The sequence below is a fragment of the Nicotiana tomentosiformis genome, chromosome 7 (genome assembly GCF_000390325.3).
Source record: "Nicotiana tomentosiformis chromosome 7, ASM39032v3, whole genome shotgun sequence".
In the NCBI taxonomy this organism is placed as follows: Eukaryota; Viridiplantae; Streptophyta; class Magnoliopsida; order Solanales; family Solanaceae; genus Nicotiana; species Nicotiana tomentosiformis.
Genome location: NC_090818.1, coordinates 71,499,500 through 71,519,886, shown reverse-complemented (window position 1 = coordinate 71,519,886; position 20,387 = coordinate 71,499,500). Strand labels below are relative to the sequence as shown.

The window sequence follows — 20,387 nt, the reverse complement described above, 5'->3', positions numbered from 1 at the left end:
CAAGGCTAAGTCTTATATATTTGTCTTATTCATTTATCATTTTAGGATCAAATCGATTCACTTGTCTATAAATCACGCATAAATTCAACTGTACTATTTTACGGGTAAACAGTTTGACGCCCATCGTGGGGCTTAGACAGTTGTATAATTGAATTGATCCCGACATCTACTACTAACTTGTTTGATTCTTTGTTCTTAGCAAAAATCATTAAAAATGGCAGATAACGATGTCAACATCGCACACCACGTTGAGGCCTAAGGAAATCAGCCTCATCACGGAGATTCCATCAGTGATACCAGCAACGAGGTGGACGAGGCCATGCCAGTTCATATCGGGCAATATCCACGACGCGTTCGAGAGGAAACTCCTTACGATGCTGAAGACGAGCACGTCATTGAAACAGTAAGGATCCTGAGGGAGCAACAAAAGGTCATTATGGGCCATCTCACGCGGCAGGATCAGGTTATGACGGAATCAAGGCAGGCGTTGTCGGGTGCTTCCAAAAACACAAATGGACGAGGACCAATCCCTCCCGGGGTTCCTACAAATCAAACAACGCAGAGGGTCGATTACAACACCCCGAGGGGCGAAGTCGACATTGATGGGGTCGAGGGAACGATAACGGTTCCGACAACAATAATGAGAACGATCTCTTTAGACCGAACTCATGCATTTTATGAGGGAAATAAGTGCCCGAATGGATCGAATTCTAGGCGCACCACCAGTACTGAAAGGACCAGATTCAAAGAAGTACACCCAGCTACCGCTCAAACCGAATGCGACAGCAAAGTTGATCCCAAAGCGATTTAAAATTTTAGATGTGCCAAAGTATGATGGGACTTCAGATTCCCAGGAGCATATCACCACCTATACAATGGCGGTGAAGGGAAATGATTTGGCTCTGCACGAGATTGAGTTAGTTTTATTGAAGAAATTCGGGGAGACTCTCACGAAGAAGGCCCTGACGTGGTATTCACTCTTGCCCGAGCATTCCATAGATTCCTTCGAGATGCTCGCAGATTCTTTCATTAAGGCTCATGCCAGAGCTAGGAAGCTACATGCCCGAAAGGCCGACATATTCAGGATTGCACAAGGAGAGTTTGAATTGCTGCGGGAGTTCGTGAACATATTCCAGAAGGAAAGGATGTTGTTGTCGGCCGTACTAGACGAATGGGAAGTTAAAGCATTCACTAAAGGTCTGAATCGAGGAGTTCTGATGCTTCTCGAAAATTGATGGAAAGTCTGCTCGAGTTCCAGGCACCACTATGGGCAGATAATCACAACTGGTACGAATCAAAGATAAGAATCGGGGATGATCAACTCGGTTTCCCAACATTAATTAAGGGTTGAGACCGGGAGAAGAATAAAGAGAAGTCAAGAGATGATTTTGGCTCAGATCGACCGACTTCAAGGGGTCGGTTTTTACCCTATGAACGGGCCGGTCGGCGGATAAATTCGCCACCAATAGGAGAGCTGATCGCGGTCAGAACAAAATGTCATTGCAGGACATGGAGACATCGGGTTCTTGAGATTCCTCCTATCTCAGGCTTTCCAAGTACAACTTTAACGTCAGCGTAGTGGAGCTGGTGTCGGTTATGAGGAATATCAAAGAGGCACCGTTCCCGAAGCTAATGAGATCTGATCCCAGTCAAAGGAATCCTAATTTGTGGTACGAATATCATGGGACGCGAAAGAAGTGGCGAGGGCAGAAGAAAGGGTTTTCAATTTAAGGTTCCCGCTCCTGAAAATGGGGGACAACTTATGTAGGAACTTTCCAACAGACCGGTTGAACGGTCACCAGACAGGGTACTATCGGCATTTGCGCGAGGAGGTGGTGAAATTGCTAAATCATGGTCATCTCAAATAATTTTTAAGTGACCAGGCTAAAAACAACTACGGTCGCAATCATGATAATGCAGAACCTTCAAAAGTAGGAGAAGATCCCCCGCACCTCACGATCAATATGATTTTCGGGGGGAATGAGATTAACGGGTTTATATTCTCGGCGGCAAAAAAGACGAAGGTGTCAGTGACCCACAACAAGAGACTCTGGGAAGTCGCTTATAACGACATTACTTTCACGGAGGATGACGCAGATGGATTGTTGCTACCGCACAATGATGCGTTGGTAATCTCTTTAAATGTATTAGACTTTAAAATTAAACATGTTCTGGTGGATGATCCACTCCCAATCCACACTCAACAATGAGTGGAAGAGGTCGTTGGTAGAATAGTACCCAACTATGAGTCGGAGTCGATTTTCATAGGGAGCTAAGAATGAGAGTTTGAGTGTACACTTGATACGTATTGAAGAAATAGCTTAAATACACTTCCAAACAAGTTGGTGATGCAAATTACTTCTATGAACTACTCTATTAATAATTAACTAAGAAAATGAAACTAGAAATTGACTAACTATTTTTGGTTGTTTTCAAATAGGTAAAAAGCCTAGGGATGTAACCTTTGCCTAGGTGTTAGCCTAATGAGTTAATTAAGTTAACACTTGTTTTAGTGATTGAGGTGTATTATAGCTCTCAACTCTAAGTTACCCACTCAATGCCTCTCGGTCATAGAGTGATTTTTTCCAATTTGGCTTTCTCAAGCCCAAATGGGTATCAAACTAAATAGTTGATATGAGCTCAAGTCGGGTTTTTTCTATCTCTAGTTCAAACCCTTTGATTAGGCTAGTAAAATCCTTAACTAGTCCAATTTCTTGTTAGCCAAATTTTCCTAGACTAAGTCTCACTTTCGCAAGTAAAGACCAAGTCAAAAAGGCATGAATCAATGTTTGCAACCATTAATTCTAAAATTAAAGCATAAACAAGGCTAAATAACAAACATCAAACCATAAACAAGCTTTAAATTAAATACCCATAAGTTTTACACACTAGGATTGAGTCACAACACTAGTAAATATCTTGCTACTCATAGTAGAAAATGAGGAAAACAAAGAAGAAACACTAAATAAAGCCATAATATAAAATTAAAATAATAAACTATGATATTTTGTCCCAAAATGGTAAACTACAACGGTTACAGCTAAGAAAACATCAAAACTTGACCTAAAAAGTGATTCCAGTCTATTTTATAGTGGCCACAAGGAGAATTCTGCGATCCGCACTTTCTTCTGCGGACCGCACTTTTGGTCTGTTGGGCCCTTTCTTGCCTTGTGATACATAACACTCCTTGGATTTCTTTATTTGTGCCCAAATCTCTAACATTCATACAATTTGCACACTTTCATTAGTTTTGGGAGCATAAATTAACACTTTCAGATTAAAATAAAAGTAAAAAGGTACTAATAAGTGGTCAAAATCCACACTTATCAACTCCCCCAAACTTAAGTCTTTGCTTGTCCTTAAGAAAATACATTTATTCCCACATCCTCGGAGTGAAAGGTCATTTCGGCGAGTCAATGGTGAGCCATTCATACTCATTTGGGACCAACAATTACTCACACTACTCATGCATTATCAAGAATTGACTTTTCTCATCAAGGACTCTTGTTCTATCATGTAGGTCATGGTGGACTCCAAACTCTTCCTCCTCTATCTTCCATTTGCTAAGCTCACCTCAAATTTTAGCACTCAACCTTAAGATACATGAAAGGTTCACTCTTCTCTCTCAAGAGAATGTCACAAGTACGACTTCAAGTACTATAGGCTTGTCCCTCATGTAGATCACCACTAATATAAGCTCACTCGGTTCGAAATCAAGTAGGACTTCTTTCGGGTTGTAATGAAGGCTTTTGGATTAGGGAAGGATACCATATGGGTAAGTGGTTACACCTTTCCTTAAGCACTCCACATTTTTATTTCTTTATTCACAATCACCAATTCTTAGAGGCATTCTCTTTTTATTGGGGGATAGAGAGACTTGACATCACTCTTTCTTGTTCATTTCATTCTTTTTCTCACTTGATGCTCAAGTTAGGGATCATTACCTGTTTTTGAATCCATCAACCATTCCACTTATTCTCTTTTTTGCATTTTTCTTTTTGTTCCTTTTCTTTTCTTGCCTTCTCATTTCATAGAGATCATTTCTTTCATTTTTTGTGCCTTGATACCTCTTTCAAATTCCTCAACTCTCCCCCCAAACTTATGCGTTAAACCACTTATTTCACAAGAGTGTTAAGGAAGGTCCGGGTGCCAAGAGAGGATCACGACAAAACGAGTAAAGGCTTATAATATGGTTGTTAAATGAGAAAGGCGAGAGTTCCAAAGGGGGTTGACTAGGGGTAATGACATTGGTTGGCAGCAGAAAGATGAAACGAACCAAGGAAAGCCAACAATCATTTCCCAAACCAAGAAAAACTTAGGATTTCGCCTTGAAGCACATTCGGGGCAAGTTCTAGACCATTCATACGGATACTTGGACTAGCAACAAATCACCTCACCCCTCACACAACTAGACCGTAAAAGAGGATATAATTGAGAGCCTACAACAACCACAATCAAGTTAAAGATCACTATGGTCCAATAAGCCGCTCGATGATTACAAAAGTCAACTAAAGAGTCTCAAAGTCACTAACTAGAGTTAATTTCTTTCAAAAACCTTGTTTCAAGCCATAAGCACATAGTTAAGTGTGTTGTACCAAATGAAGCATGAATAACTCTTTTTAGAGAATGATTTGATTAGGAATTTTATTCATTACTACTACTATTATTATTACCTAAACACAAAAACAGATTCATTCCCTTAAGAAGGTTGTCACGCCATCCATCGTTGGGATGAGTCACCCGGTTCACACAAAAACTACCGTTGGAAATAACCGTGGCATTAAGAAAATCAAAGGCTTATTATCTACGAAAACATAAAAAGAAGTTACTAACAAAATAAGAACTAAACTAGAAAAATAAAGAAGTTAATGAACAATAACTACTAAATATAGATAAACTACAAATAAGAAAAGGACCAGTCTCAGCTGAACTCGGTTGTGTCCGATCAAGAAAATCTGGCCAAGGATCTTGAGGCGTCCAAGTCAGAGGTTGCCGAGGTCGATGATAGGGTGGCTCAACACAAGGATGATTCTGAGGCGACTGAGGACCAAGTGAGAAATATGGTGAAGCACGCGAATTGGAAATCCCGAAGGGAGCCCCTCGAGGAAGTCCATGCTCGGGATTTTGATTTATTGGCTGAAATCGAGAATGCCAAGATATATGAAGCCAAGGCCAGGAAGCTGGCTTATCCCGAAGAGGAAGACTTTGAGGGGTGTGAAGATTCAGGTGAGCCCGATGGTAGCAAAGACCCTGTAGGCGATGACGTGGCCCCCGATGAAGACTAGGCCATTTAGGATCTTTTTAGGCATTTTGCCTTTTGTTTTTTGTATCATCTTTTTGTTGAGGCCGTTCCGCCTTTGTAAAAGAATTGTATCGGGTCTATTCAGCTCTTGTAAAAAGAATTTTTGATATATATATATATATATAAGGATTTTTCCCTTTCATAGCTTTTTCGAACAAACTCCTTTGCGTCTTTTTCCATGTTGATCCAGTAATAACCGGCCTGATTATTTTTCGAACCAGCGATTCGGCGCCCGGATGATTTCCACAGGTACCTTCATGGATTTCCCTCAAAGCATACTCAGTATCACCCGGCCCTAGACATATTGCAAGTGGACCATTAGATGTTCTTCTAAATAAGGTTCCGTCTTTGGACAGGTTAAATCGGGTCGCCTTTGTACGTAGGGCCATCAACCTTTTTGGATTCGAGGGCAGTTTACCGAATCTGAGATATTCCATGTACTTATTCCTCTAGTCCCAAGTTAGGCTCGTCGAGTTGATCTCAGCGTGGCCTTCTTCCACCACCGATCTCATAAGTTGTACGACTTCTCCCGAGTTGAACTCGTCGTCTTCGACCGACGACCCTAAGTTAGCGAGCGCATGGGCATCACTGTTTTGATCCCGAGGTACGTGTTGCAAAGTCCATTCTTTGAACTGATGTAATGTCACCTGTAATTATTCCAAGTATCTTTGCAGTCGTTCCTCTCTGATCTCGAATGTTCCATTGACTTGGTTTACCACAAGGAGGGAGTCGCACTTGGCTTTGATCACCTCTGCCCCCAAGATCTTGGCTAGTTCAAGGCCTGCAATCATAGCCTCATATTCAGCCTCGTTGTTAGTCAATTTCACAGTCTTAGTAGATTGTTTAATTATATTACCTGTTGGTGGCTTTAGTACGATGCCAAGTCCGGACCCTTTTGCGTTTGAGGCATCGTCCGTGAAGAGGGTCCAAATTCTCGAGGAAGTTCCTGAGTTAACCAATAACACTCTTTTGACCTCGGGTATTAGGGCCGGTGTAAAGTTGGCCACAAAGTCTACCAAAATTTGAGACTTAATGGCGGTCCGAGGTTGATACTCAATATCGTACCCACTTATTTAAATGGACCATTTGGCCAATCGGCCCAAGAGTTCGGGCTTATGCATAACATTCCTCAATAGGTAAGTAGTTACGGTACATATGGGGTGACATTGAAAGTACGATTTTAGCTTCTGAAAGGCAATTAGCAAAGCGAGCGCCAGTTTTTCCAGGTGAGGGTACCTAGTTTCGGCCTCACCTAAGGTCCTACTAACATAGTAAATTGGAAATTGCGTACTTTGCTCTTCCCGAACTAGGACTCTACTTAATGCTATCTCCTTGACCGCAAAGTACAAGTACAGTTATTCGTCTGTCTTCGGTATGTGAAGTAGGGGCGGGCTCGATAAATACCTCTTGAGTTCCTCCAAAGCTCGTTGGAATTCCCGGGTCCACGAGAAGTTGTTCTTCTTCTTCAACAATGCGAAGAATCGGTGGCTCTTGTCAGACGACCTCGAAATAAATTGCCCCAGGGCGGCTATTCATCCGGTTAACCTTTGCACAACCTTTACGCTGTCCACAACCGTGATATCTTCAATGGCTTTGATTTTATCGGGATTGATCTCGATTCCCCAATTGGATACCATGAATCCGAGGAACTTACCTGACCCAACTCCAAACACACATTTTTCTGGGTTCAACTCCATATTGTACTGCTTTAGTAAGCTGAAGGTTTCTTGCAAATGTTTTAAATGGTCCTCTGCTCGTAGGGACTTAACTAACATATCATCAATGTAAACTTTCATTGATTTTCCTATTTGTTCCTCGAACATCCAATTTACTAGGCATTGGTAAGTAGCACCGGTATTTTTTAATCCAAACGATATTACGTTATAACAGTATGTGCCCTATTTAGTGATGAAGGAAGTTTTTTTCTAGACTATTCATACGGATACTTGGACTAGCAACAAATCACCTCACCCCTCACACAACTAGACCGTAAAAGAGGATATAATTGAGAGCCTACAACAACCACAATCAAGTTAAAGATCACTATGGTCCAATAAGCCGCTCGATGATTACAAAAGTCAACTAAAGAGTCTCAAAGTCACTAACTAGAGTTAATTTCTTTCAAAAACCTTGTTTCAAGCCATAAGCACATAGTTAAGTGTGTTGTACCAAATGAAGCATGAATAACTCTTTTTAGAGAATGATTTGATTAGGAATTTTATTCATTACTACTACTATTATTATTACCTAAACACAAAAACAGATTCATTCCCTTAAGAAGGTTGTCACGCCATCCATCGTTGGGATGAGTCACCCGGTTCACACAAAAACTACCGTTGGAAATAACCGTGGCATTAAGAAAATCAAAGGCTTATTATCTACGAAAACATAAAAAGAAGCTACTAGCAAAATAAGAACTAAACTAGAAAAATAAAGAAGCTAATGAACAATAACTACTAAATATAGATAAACTACAAATAAGAAAAGGACCAGTCTCAGCTGAACTCGGTTGTGTCCGATCAAGAAAATCTGGCCAAGGATCTTGAGGCGTCCAAGTCAGAGGTTGCCGAGGTCGATGATAGGGTGGCTCAACACAAGGATGATTCTGAGGCGACTGAGGACCAAGCGAGAAATATGGTGAAGCACGCGAATTGGAAATCCCGAAGGGAGCCCCTCGAGGAAGTCCATGCTCGGGATTTTGATTTATTGGCTGAAATCGAGAATGCCAAGATATATGAAGCCAAGGCCAGGAAGCTGGCTTATCCCGAAGAGGAAGACTTTGAGGGGTGTGAAGATTCAGGTGAGCCCGATGGTAGCAAAGACCCTGTAGGCGATGACGTGGCCCCCGATGAAGACTAGGCCATTTAGGATCTTTTTAGGCATTTTGCCTTTTGTTTTTTGTATCATCTTTTTGTTGAGGCCGTTCCGCCTTTGTAAAAGAATTGTATCGGGTCTATTCAGCTCTTGTAAAAAGAATTTTTGATATATATATATATATATATATATATATATATAAGGATTTTTCCCTTTCATAGCTTTTTCGAACAAACTCCTTTGCGTCTTTTTCCATGTTGATCCAGTAATAACCGGCCTGATTATTTTTCGAACCAGCGATTCGGCGCCCGGATGATTTCCACAGGTACCTTCATGGATTTCCCTCAAAGCATACTCAGTATCACCCGGCCCTAGACATATTGCAAGTGGACCATTAGATGTTCTTCTAAATAAGGTTCCGTCTTTGGACAGGTTAAATCGGGTCGCCTTTGTACGTAGGGCCATCAACCTTTTTGGATTCGAGGGCAGTTTACCGGATCTGAGATATTCCATGTACTTATTCCTCTAGTCCCAAGTTAGGCTCGTCGAGTTGATCTCAGCGTGGCCTTCTTCCACCACCGATCTCATAAGTTGTACGACTTCTCCCGAGTTGAACTCGTCGTCTTCGACCGACGACCCTAAGTTAGCGAGCGCATGGGCATCACTGTTTTGATCCCGAGGTACGTGTTGCAAAGTCCATTCTTTGAACTGATGTAATGTCACCTGTAATTATTCCAAGTATCTTTGCAGTCGTTCCTCTCTGATCTCGAATGTTCCATTGACTTGGTTTACCACAAGGAGGGAGTCGCACTTGGCTTTGATCACCTCTGCTCCCAAGATCTTGGCTAGTTCAAGGCCTGCAATCATAGCCTCATATTCAGCCTCGTTGTTAGTCAATTTCACAGTCTTAGTAGATTGTTTAATTATATTACCTGTTGGTGGCTTTAGTACGATGCCAAGTCTGGACCCTTTTGCGTTTGAGGCATCGTCCGTGAAGAGGGTCCAAATTCTCGAGGAAGTTCCTGAGTTAACCAATAACACTCTTTTGACCTCGGGTATTAGGGCCGGTGTAAAGTTGGCCACAAAGTCTACCAAAATTTGAGACTTAATGGCGGTCCGAGGTTGATACTCAATATCGTACCCACTTATTTAAATGGACCATTTGGCCAATCGGCCCAAGAGTTCGGGCTTATGCATAACATTCCTCAATAGGTAAGTAGTTACGATACATATGGGGTGACATTGAAAGTACGATTTTAGCTTCTGAAAGGCAATTAGCAAAGCGAGCGCCAGTTTTTCCAGGTGAGGGTACCTAGTTTCGGCCTCACCTAAGGTCCTACTAACATAGTAAATTGGAAATTGCGTACTTTGCTCTTCCCGAACTAGGACTCTACTTAATGCTATCTCCTTGACCGCAAAGTACAAGTACAGTTGTTCGTCTGTCTTCGGTATGTGAAGTAGGGGCGGGCTCGATAAATACCTCTTGAGTTCCTCCAAAGCTCGTTGGAATTCCCGGGTCCACGAGAAGTTGTTCTTCTTCTTCAACAATGCGAAGAATCGGTGGCTCTTGTCAGACGACCTCGAAATAAATTGCCCCAGGGCGGCTATTCATCCGGTTAACCTTTGCACAACCTTTACGCTGTCCACAACCGTGATATCTTCAATGGCTTTGATTTTATCGGGATTGATCTCGATTCCCTAATTGGATACCATGAATCCGAGGAACTTACCTGACCCAACTCCAAACACACATTTTTCTGGGTTCAACTCCATATTGTACTGCTTTAGTACGCTGAAGGTTTCTTGCAAATGTTTTAAATGGTCCTCTGCTCGCAGGGACTTAACTAACATATCATCAATGTAAACTTTCATTGATTTTCCTATTTGTTCCTCGAACATCCAATTTACTAGGCATTGGTAAGTAGCACCGGTATTTTTTAATCCAAACGATATTACGTTATAACAGTATGTGCCCTATTTAGTGATGAAGGAAGTTTTTTTCTGATCACCCGAGTCCATCCGTATTTGGTTGTACCCGGAATAGGTGTCAAGAAAACTGAGGATCTCGTGGCCAGCAATGGCATCGATCATACGGTCTATGTTGGGCAAAGGAAAAGAGTCTTTCGGGCATGCCTTATTCAAATCTTTGTATTCTATACACATTCTTAGTTTATTCCTCTTTTTAGGGACTACCACTATGTTTGCTAATCAATCCGGGTATTTAACCTCCCGAATAAACCCTATTTTAAGAAGTTTAGATACATCATCCTTGATGAAAGCATGCTTGATCTCGGACTGGGTCTCCTGTTCTGTTTAACATGGTGAATGTTTGGGTCCAGGCTTAGTTTGTGAGTAGTTATCTCCGACGGGATTCCTGTCATATTGAGGTGGGACCAAGCGAAACAATCTTCGTTAGTTATAAGAAATTGAATGAGTTTTTCCCTAAGCTCGGAGCTTAGCCCCGTGCCCAGGTATACCTTTCGATCGGGCAAGCGTTCTCTCAATATGACTTGTTCTAACTCCTCGACCATCGATTTAGTGGCGTCGGAATCATCGGGGGCTATAAAAGATCTGGAAACCCCATAATCATCATCCTCGACTTCCTTTGGTTTGTCCAAATCTATAGAAGATGGTATCAGTGACTTCTATTTGGCCCCGTTATTTACCATCTGGTTTGGGCCCTTAGATGTTGAAATTGTAGATGTCGGTATCACCTCCTCGACCGCGATCATTTCTTTCGCAACCGGCTATTTTCCGTAGACTTTTTTGACTCCATCATGTGTTGGGAATTTTAGTGCCTGATGTATTGTCGAGGGTACCGCCCTCATATTGTGGATCCATGGCCTCCCGAATAAAGCGTTATACCTCATGTCCCCTTTGATCACATAAAATTTAGTCACCTGGATGGTCCCGACGGTGTTTACAAGTAACATTATTTCACCCTTAGTAGTCTTACATGCCATGTTGAATCCGTTCAGAACTCAAACTACAAGCACGATTTGGTCTTGTAGACCGAGCTGCTTCATGACCCATGATCGAATGATGTTGGCTGAGCTACATGGATCAATTAACACACGTTTAGCCCAAATTTTAGTTACGAGTACAAATATTACCAGTGCATCATTGTGGGGTTGCATGATCCCTTCCGCATCCTTGTCGTTGAAAGATAAAGTTCCCTCCGGTATGTAGTCTCGAGTTCGTTTCTCCCTAGTGATAGATACTTTGGTGCGTTTCAACATCAGCCCCTGTGGAATATCAACCCCTCCGATGATCATGTTAATGACATGTTGAGGTTCTTCTTGTTCTGCCTTTTTGTTAGAATCCATGTTCCTGAAATGATTCATGGCTCGGTAGCTCAAGAACTCCCGAAGGTGCCCATTGTTGAATTGACGGGCCACTTTCTCTCTCAACTGTCGATAATTTTCCGTTCTGTGACTGTGAATGCCATGATATTTGCACATCTGGTTAGGATCCCTTTGGGTTGGATCAGACTGTAGAGGTTGAGTCCATTTGGTATCTTTGATGCACCAGATAGTTGATATAATGATGGAAACATCGACATTGAAGTCATATTCTGATAGCCTCGGTGTGTCTTTGGACCTATCGAAGCCATTTTTGGTTATAAGTCCCCGACTGCTTTGACCTCGCTCATTTCTCCTTTCATTTCTCATGGAGTTTCCCGGACCCGCTGCTTCTAAGATCTCCGTTATATGGCTGATACTGATCCATGTTTGGCATCGGTTCACGATCGACATCTCTCTTGACTTTGTCGAGGGTTCTGACAGGATAGACAAACCTCGAAGGGGCCCCGAGTTGATCATCTTCGACTCTGATTTTCGATTGATACCGGTTATGCACATCGGCCCATGTAACATCCGGGTATTCTATTGAGTTTTGCTTCAGCTGCTGTGAAACCACCGAGCTTTGAATATTAAGTCCCTGAGTGAAAGCTTGAACAACCCAATCATCAGGGACCGACGACAGATCCATTCGTTCCATTTGAAAACGACACACGAACTCTCTAAGAATCTCGTTATCCTTCTGTTTTACTTTGAAAAGGTCTGATTTCCTAGACTCGACCTTGATGGCACCTGCGTGTGCTTTTACAAAAGAATCTGCAAGCATAGCAAATGAGTCAATAGAATTAGGAGGTAAATTGTGATACCATATCATAGCTCACTTCGACAGGGTCTCCCCTAATATTTTCAACAGAACAGACTCGATCTCATCGTCCTCCAAGTCGTTCCCTTTGATAGCATATGTATAAGAGGTTACATGCTCATTTGGGTCGGTCGTTCTATTATACTTGGGTATTTCGGGCATACGAAACTTCTTGGGGATCGGCTTCGGAGCCGCGCTCGGTGGAAAAGGTTTATGAACGAACTTTCTGGAATCCAGGCCCTTCAATATCGGAGGTGCTCCTGGGATTTGGTCTACCCTGGAATTGTAGGTTTCCACCTTTTTGTCATTAGCCACGATCTTCTTCTCCCCTGATTCTATCTGTTTTGTCAGCTCCTCGAGTGTTTTTATGATCTCGGGCTCAACCCTACTCGGTGGACGGCTTTAGTTCTGTAACTGAGCTATCACCGCCTGTTGAGACTACAACATTTCGAAGATCACTCGTAGACTGATCTCGTCTCCTTCAGCATTTTGCGTGTTTCGAGTTGCCGATCGGGCTCCACCATGAACGCTATTTTCGAGGTCGGTAGGCAAGTTTATATCGATAGCCACATGCAAATTAGCGTCAATCGGATCTACGATCGGAATTCCAACGAGATCAGGAGGTGGTATCTCGTTACTAGGCGCTATGTTGTTATTTTCACCTTGGTGACCGGACTCGTTGTCAACATGAATAACTACTGATTGAGAGTTTGACATTTTTGTATTTTAGCCTGGAACCAAAGACACTTCAAAGAGTTTGACATTCTTGAATGAATTATCAGACCCCCTTTATATAGTAAATGAGTCCTATTCTAGGTACATTTTTATAAAAGGTAAAAATCTCTTGATTTGCTGATTACCGGTTTCTTGCTGATACGTACCGAGATTCTCGCCGTAATATCTGTCTGGTTCGCAGATATTTCGGTCTTCTATTATTTATCCTCGAGCTCGTTCGAGGCTAAGGTCGACACCAGACTCAATTTTCCTCGAAGGCAGGTTTTTCGATCTCGGGTGCTAGCTCGGTGAGACTCGAGGTCGGTCTTCAGTCCGTGGTCGTCATGTTTCAAACCTAATCTATGAAATCAAAATCGAGCTCGACTTCGACCGTAACGTAAATACTAAATTCTTTCATGCAGCAACAACGCAAAGAAGGAAGAAAGGATAGTTAGCATCAAAGACATTGCACTAGACCCTTGATCAAAATAAAGATTTTGACATAGTCCGAAGTTATCTTACTAACCTATATACAATAGAAAATTCAAAATTTATTCAAATAATGTTAAGATTTAGGGTTTGGATTATAGAGTTCTTTTGTCGTGAATTTTGGAAGTACTCTTAGCGAGAGAGTTCGCAGAGAGTGAGCTGGTACTCATGAATTGTATACATTCAATAGGAATTGGAATGTAAAACTTTATTCAAGTAATTTTAATTAGGACACATTATCCTTGAGGTTTCACTCCAGTCTCCCACAGCAAACTGCAGCACCAAGGCGACCTCTCCTAAGTCGAAAAGGCCTCCTTAAAGCAACGAAATAAAGCATACCTCAAAATCGCCCATCGTAACCTTCTTGACCTTGATAAGAAAAATCAGTTTTCCATCCTCCGACTCCTTGATAAGAGGAGTGAATGGCAAGGAAATAGAGTTTGGAAAAGTCAAAATCTGAGACGATGGTGATGATAAGAAGAAGAAGAAGAGGAAAGTATCAAAAGAGAAAGAATTAAAAAGAGTGAAGAGGCTGGAAAAGGTAAAGAGGGAGAATCGGAAGGTAGCAGAGAGGGAATTATGGAAGGCAGCAGCAAAGAGGGCAATGGGAGTGGAAGCGTATGATAACCCTTCAAAACCGAAGCAGAGTATGAAGAAGGAGACGAGGAGGAAAGAGAAAAGTAGGGAGAAATGGAAAGAAAGAGTTGAGACCAGGGAGAAGTTTAAGGAAGAGCGACATCAGAAGAGAAGGAATAATATTGCTGCCAAAGTCAAGGTGAAGAAGCTGAGAAAGATTGCTAAAACTAAACTGGTCATGTTGCACTCTTTATTTACATTTTCTTAGTATTTTATTTCATTGTTAAAATTTGAATGTGGTTTCTTATAGTCGTTATTCCACCTTTTATTGACAGTGAGGTCACACGTTAGTGCCACTTTCCATTGATTTACTAGAGCTTTAATCTGGTTTTTATTTGGTTTATTACTTAAGCTTATAATTGTAATAACAACCGTATATTTTATTATTATGCTTACAAGAAAATGTATTCATCTTTTCCCCATTAATCATTTCACATGGTAAGAATGCTTGATATATGTTCTTTCAGAGAAATTATTTGACGGATATATATTATTTGTATAAATTAGGGAAGGTAGAACTCAACTTCACACTAAGAAATAAAGACATGATTTTGTTAATGAAAAGCAATGGATGAAGGTAATTGCTGGGGAAGTAATAACATGATAATAGCAATAGAAGGATTGCAAAATATTATGCAATTACTAACATATTGATTTATAAGGGCAACCATTTGTTGTTTCTCATATTTAGGCAATCAATACACAAACTGAGAACTTGAAAAACTTGTATCAAAGACCAACTAGTGAGGTACTCGTTGGCTTTAGTTAATAATAAGAGGGAAACTACAACAGAATTAAAATAATCCAGCTGAATCAAAACCAAAGTTATGGTTATGAAGATTATTTGAAGCAACCATGATTTGAGCTGGCTTGATATCATAGTTGTCAAATATCCTGTTACCATTAACACCAAAATAAAAAGAAGAGTTAGCAGTAATCTCAACCATAAACTTACTTTCTTGATTTGTCACATTATTTTTTAAAACCTCCATGGATTCCTTTAATTGTTCAAGTTCATGCAAACCAAGTTGACTTATAGGAGCTTCCCACCAATATTGACTTTGACTAGTTTTTCTCATTTGATCAAGTGATTCTCCTCTTTTCTTCTCAATTTAAAGCTCAGCAAGAATCTGAGTTAATTGCAAATTGAGCTCACGAACACTAGCATTTCAATCAGCCTCAACAAGATGAAGTGATGAATTAGAAATTGGATTATGATTTCTTGACAGGAATCTATCGATAATGGACTCAACATTAGAGTGACCAAAAGAAAAAACTTTTCTTGCAGGAGAAAAAACTATGATAGCTATTTCAACACCACAAAGTGTGCATAGTTCGCTAGCTTTCTTGAAAAGTCCAGAACGACATTTTGAGAAGGTAACTTGGAGATGATTTTTCACCTCTATTTTGGCAATTTTGATCTTTTGACGACCAATGCTAGGTTTCTTTGCCATGGCCGAAACTAAAGAATATTAGAGATAATTCTTGTGGTTTTTGAGTTAACATTCAAAGTAAAAAATATGGACTATTAAAGGTGCTTTGGAGTACTCTCACACTTGCTGTCTTTAAAATGATTTTACTATTGTTTCTATGTAATGTATTGATTTGGGAGTTAGAAAATCTTATCCTTTTAATGGATTGATAATATGATACTCAATGCACCCTAGTTGGCATTATTAAAATAATAAAGTATATATATTACTTGTGAAAGTCAATTTTTTTTTTCTGAGTTATCCCTTTATAAGTAATGACTTAATTGTTTGTTACAATTGTCAACCCTTCTATCTATTGATTGGTTTTTATGCAGCTAGCTAGAAGGGATAAATGATAATTAATTAAGAGAGTAAGATTATTTTAAGAATAAATGATGGTGAGTGAGAAAAGGAAATATTTGCCAATATTAGAGATACTATACGTAATTATTTTTTTTGAGTTGTAACCTAAAGACAATCATATTTTGCATTTACTTTTGAGTTGTAACCTAAGGAGAAGCCAATTATGATAATAGTTGGATAATAATAGTGTCTTAGCTTGAGAAATCAGGTGGTGATAATTAAGTTTAGATATTTGATGAGTTATGAATCATAAAAGTTAAATAACATATATAGATTATAAGATATGAAGAAATTGCAAAACTTGTGACGGAATATGGGAATTTTCATGAAATAAATTGCTGTAGTGGATCATACGGTTACAAATAATAAGTTTACATAAGAATTTAATAAAGGAAAATATGGCATATTTCTTAAGAAGGATGGTTCTATCTCTAGATTTTCCAAAAGAAGAGACAGAAAATTTTCTAGAATAGCAAGTCGGGATTCAATAATCATAAAATGTATCTTCACTACCATTAAGAAGAACAAATATGCAAAGTAATATATTGTTAGCAGAATGAGCTTATTAAAATCTAAAAGATTGGAAGGATGAATGAGGTTTTTTACCGTACTTTTTAATTTTCTTAATGATTTTGTTCTAATTTATAGGTAAGGACTATAGATACCAGCTCTAGCATGAATACATTTTTATCAAAAGTTTAACTTGATTTCAAGACAGATAATGATATAGTACGATAATTTTCGTATATTTTATCTTATTTACTGTAAAGTTTAATTTATGTCGCAGTAACTGAAGTACCCGGGGAGTTTTTATATGACATCTTTCCACCTTAAAGTCTTAAAACCCTTCTGTTATTGTATTTACCCTCTTTTTAGTTTGTAAGGATATGTCTTCCCCGATGATCAAAGACGGAGCTAGATGATTAACTACAAGTTCGGATGAATCCAATAACTTTTGATTAAATATTATATTTATAATAAATTTTTTAGTAAATATGTATTAATATTTAATTACGAATCCAGTAACAAAAATGAGTTGTGGGTTCGATGAAAAAATCAGAACCCATAAATTTTAAATCTTGACTCCGCCTCTGCCGATAATCAATGTCTTTATTTTATTTTTACAAGAATCACTTAAAAGTAATTTGTTTCCTTTCTGTATATAAGATCAAGAGAAATGCCAAAACCTACTATAGACTGTGATGGTGCCCAACGTCATCGTTAGGCAAGCCAACAGTGAACTATCACGTTAATTATTTATTTTATTATTTCCGAAATCATAAATTTTATTAAGTAAACAAATTTACACCTTTAAAATCACGGGTACATACATAATTAGTAATGTATAAAAATAAAAGGTGATAATAATATGCAAATCCGTAACCATCAACTAGAATATCCCAAAACCCGATGTCACAAGTGGATAAGCATTTACTGAGTATAATAATAATACATCATTTGTGTCTGGAATGCAAATAAGATAGGTAAAGTTTATAGTGCGATGGAGACTCCGTGGGCTGCGATACGTAACCTGGAATGCAGCTCACCATAAAGTCTCCTCAGCAGCTGCGCCTACGCGCCAATATGTCCGCCAGATGAACCTGTCAGATCCTACACATTTAGTATAGAACTGCAACATGAGTACGTAAATCAACGCATACCCAGTAAGTATCTAGTCTAATTCCGGAGAAGTAGTGATAAGGGGTCGACATCGACACTTACTATTGGTCCAATAAATCAATATGATAATTCATAAACAGATATCAAGCACAATAGTAGCAGTGAGGTACAACATGTAACTAACATGATCTTTCAAAATTTCTTTTTACGATATAAATTTAACAATCTCGTATCCTATCTCTCAACAACTCGAAAAATATCAAGTTCCAATATCAAACGGATAAGGAATACCATATAAAATGCCAGACATAAGTGGAAGGATAATCGTGAATATTCGAATTGCTAGCGATATAACGCACGATTATGCTGAGATCGTACGACCCGATCCAGAGTAGTGTGTACACTGCCGAGGGTCGACCGGCACGAACTAGAGATGCATCTCATTATACTGCTGAGACGTTCGGCTCGCTCCACAAGAAAGGAAGGAACTTATCGAATTACGAGACACATGCTTATAATACAGTACATGAGCATAAAGTGGATATACCATTTACCGTTTATCAGATATTTTTCCAACAACTCAAGGTGATAAAGTTCGGCCTAATATATATTCCTAAATCAATTTCAATTATAAATTCACTTAATTAAGCTAGCAAAAATGAGTTCAAATAATCCAAATATTATATGATAAAGTCTTAAGTCTACCCGGACATAAACATACTTTAGCTACATACGGACTCTCGTCACCTCGTGCGTACGTAGCACCCACAATAAGTAGCACGTAATAATTACATCACCTAGGGGGTAGTTTTTCCCTTACAAGGTTAGACAAAAGACGTATCTCGCTCCGAAGTTCCATAACCGGCTGCAATTCCTTTCTAACTCTTTAATTCAAAGCCAAACGATCCGAAACTAGTCATACAATGTGCAATTCAATCAAAATATACTCCAAATGCGTATAATTTAATAATTTATAATAATTTTCAACTCCGCTCGAAAAGTCAACAAAGTCAACCCTCGTGCCCACGTACCCGGATTTCGAAAATTCTTGAAGATAATCATTACCCATAATATCACGAACTCAAATATATAATTTATTTCTAATTCCATGTCCAATTTCGTGGCAAAAATCTAAAAATACCAAATTTTAGGTTTTCTTCAAAATCCCTCAATTTCTATAAAATTTCATGTTTAAATCTCTGTAGAATCCATGTAATTAACTAATATTATGTGGGAATTACCTACCTTGCCGTAGATGACGAAAATATCCCCTCGAACCAAATCCCGTATAAGTATCAAGTCTGCCCAGGCCCGCTCTTCTTCACATTCGCGACCACCTGATCGCGTTTGCGATGCCCAGCTTCCCCTGCCCTTCGCATTCCCGCTTTGCCCCTCCTCGTATTTGCGAAGGCCTTCTGCCTCGCAGCCACCCAACCTTCTTCGCGTTCGCGACCTTCGTGTCGCGTTCGCGTAGGTTTCCTCTGCTCTTCTCCGCATTCGCGACCTCTGTGTTGTGTTCGCGATGAGCAAATCCCAATAGCCTAAAAATCCTTCTTCGCGAACGCATGAGACCCTTAGCGTTCGCGATGAACAAAACCAGACACCAGCACCAGTAGTTGCAAAACAAGAAAATATTGTTTGAAACCACTCCAAATCACACTCGAGGCCCCCGGGACCCCATCCAATCACACCAACTAGTCCCAAAACATAACACGAACCTGCTCGAGGCATCAAATCATACCAAACAACATCAAAACTATGAATCAACGATCGAAACCTTCCTCTCAACGTTTAAACATTCAAACTTCGACGAACGCATCTGATTCGTACTTAAACATTTCGAAATGATGCTAAACTTTACACACAAATCATAAATCACAATACGAACCTATTCTAAGGCTCTGAATCCCAAACAGACATCGATAACATCAAAATCAACTTCAAACAAAACTTATGAAATTCTAAAACTTTCAAAATGCCGACTTTCCAAATTGAGCGCTGAAATCCTCCAGGACTACCCGATACTCAACCCGAACATATGCCCAAGTTTGAAATCATCATACGGACCTATCGGAACCTTCAAATTCGGATTTCGAGGTCGTTTACTCAAAAGTCAAACTTTAGTCAACTCTTCTAACTTAAAGCATCCGAATTGAGAATTTTCCGTCTGAAACAACTCCGAACTTCCCGAAATTCAATTCTGACCACACGTACAAGTCACAAAACATGAAGTGAAGCTACTCTCGACCGCAAACCACCGAACGATGCACTAGAGCATAAAACGACCGGTCGGGTCATTACATTCTCCCCACTTAAACATACGTTCGTCCTTGAACGTGCCAAGAATCATCCTAGAGTTGTCCAAAATCCCTATTTAACACCTCGTGTGCCTACCCGTGCCACCACGACCCATGTGAGCAAATTAGCTCGAGCCAGATTGAAGATCCTTCCTATAACCTTAGCTAACAAGCCTTAGAACCAAATTCCAACATCCGAAATTCTCCACGAGACCCTATTCTAACATAGGAACACCGCATCAATCACTATACACTGGACCTAAACTTAATCATGCACTTATGCTGAAATCACACCTTGCACCACATAATTCATTTGCACATAATAACATTTTCCGACCACAATAGCTATAATTTCACGAATTTGATGACCGTAATACACCTCATAACACATATAAGTCATGTTCCAACTCTCGCAATACTGCCACGACGAAAGAGATGTGCAGAAACTCATAACCACCTGTCAAATCAATAAATCATGGAGTCTCTCCACCTGTCAAGTATCATTACCTCATTTTGAAC

The 20,387-nt window shown here is 39.9% G+C and overlaps 2 protein-coding genes and 1 pseudogene across 2 annotated transcripts; 1 reads left to right on the top strand and 2 right to left on the bottom strand.

Moving 5' to 3' along the window:
* Positions 1-698: 698 nt before the first annotated feature.
* LOC138895779 (uncharacterized) lies at positions 699-8,161 on the top strand. Its single transcript, XM_070180508.1, has 3 exons — positions 699-1,197; positions 4,909-5,226; positions 7,785-8,161. Exons 1-3 carry the CDS (start codon positions 699-701, stop codon positions 8,159-8,161), a joined length of 1,194 nt encoding a protein of 397 aa, XP_070036609.1.
* A 2,936-nt stretch (positions 8,162-11,097) lies between these two features.
* Positions 11,098-11,871, bottom strand: LOC138895778 (uncharacterized). Its single transcript, XM_070180507.1, has one exon. It carries the CDS (start codon positions 11,869-11,871, stop codon positions 11,098-11,100), a length of 774 nt encoding a protein of 257 aa, XP_070036608.1.
* A 3,039-nt stretch (positions 11,872-14,910) lies between these two features.
* On the bottom strand, positions 14,911-15,570 carry LOC104109942 (agamous-like MADS-box protein AGL62; annotated as a pseudogene).
* Positions 15,571-20,387: the final 4,817 nt, after the last annotated feature.

Bases quoted from the DNA above. Each gene is read 5' to 3' on its own strand.
- LOC138895779 (XM_070180508.1), top strand. From the start codon at position 699: ATGGATCGAATTCTAGGCGCACCACCAGTACTGAAAGGACCAGATTCA. The intron at 1,198-4,908 runs GTCTGAATCGAG...ACTACAAATAAG, and splicing joins AGTTAAAGCATTCACTAAAG to AAAAGGACCAGTCTCAGCTG. The intron at 5,227-7,784 runs GTGAGCCCGATG...ACTACAAATAAG, and splicing joins TGAGGGGTGTGAAGATTCAG to AAAAGGACCAGTCTCAGCTG.
- LOC138895778 (XM_070180507.1), bottom strand. From the start codon at position 11,871: ATGTCGATCGTGAACCGATGCCAAACATGGATCAGTATCAGCCATATA.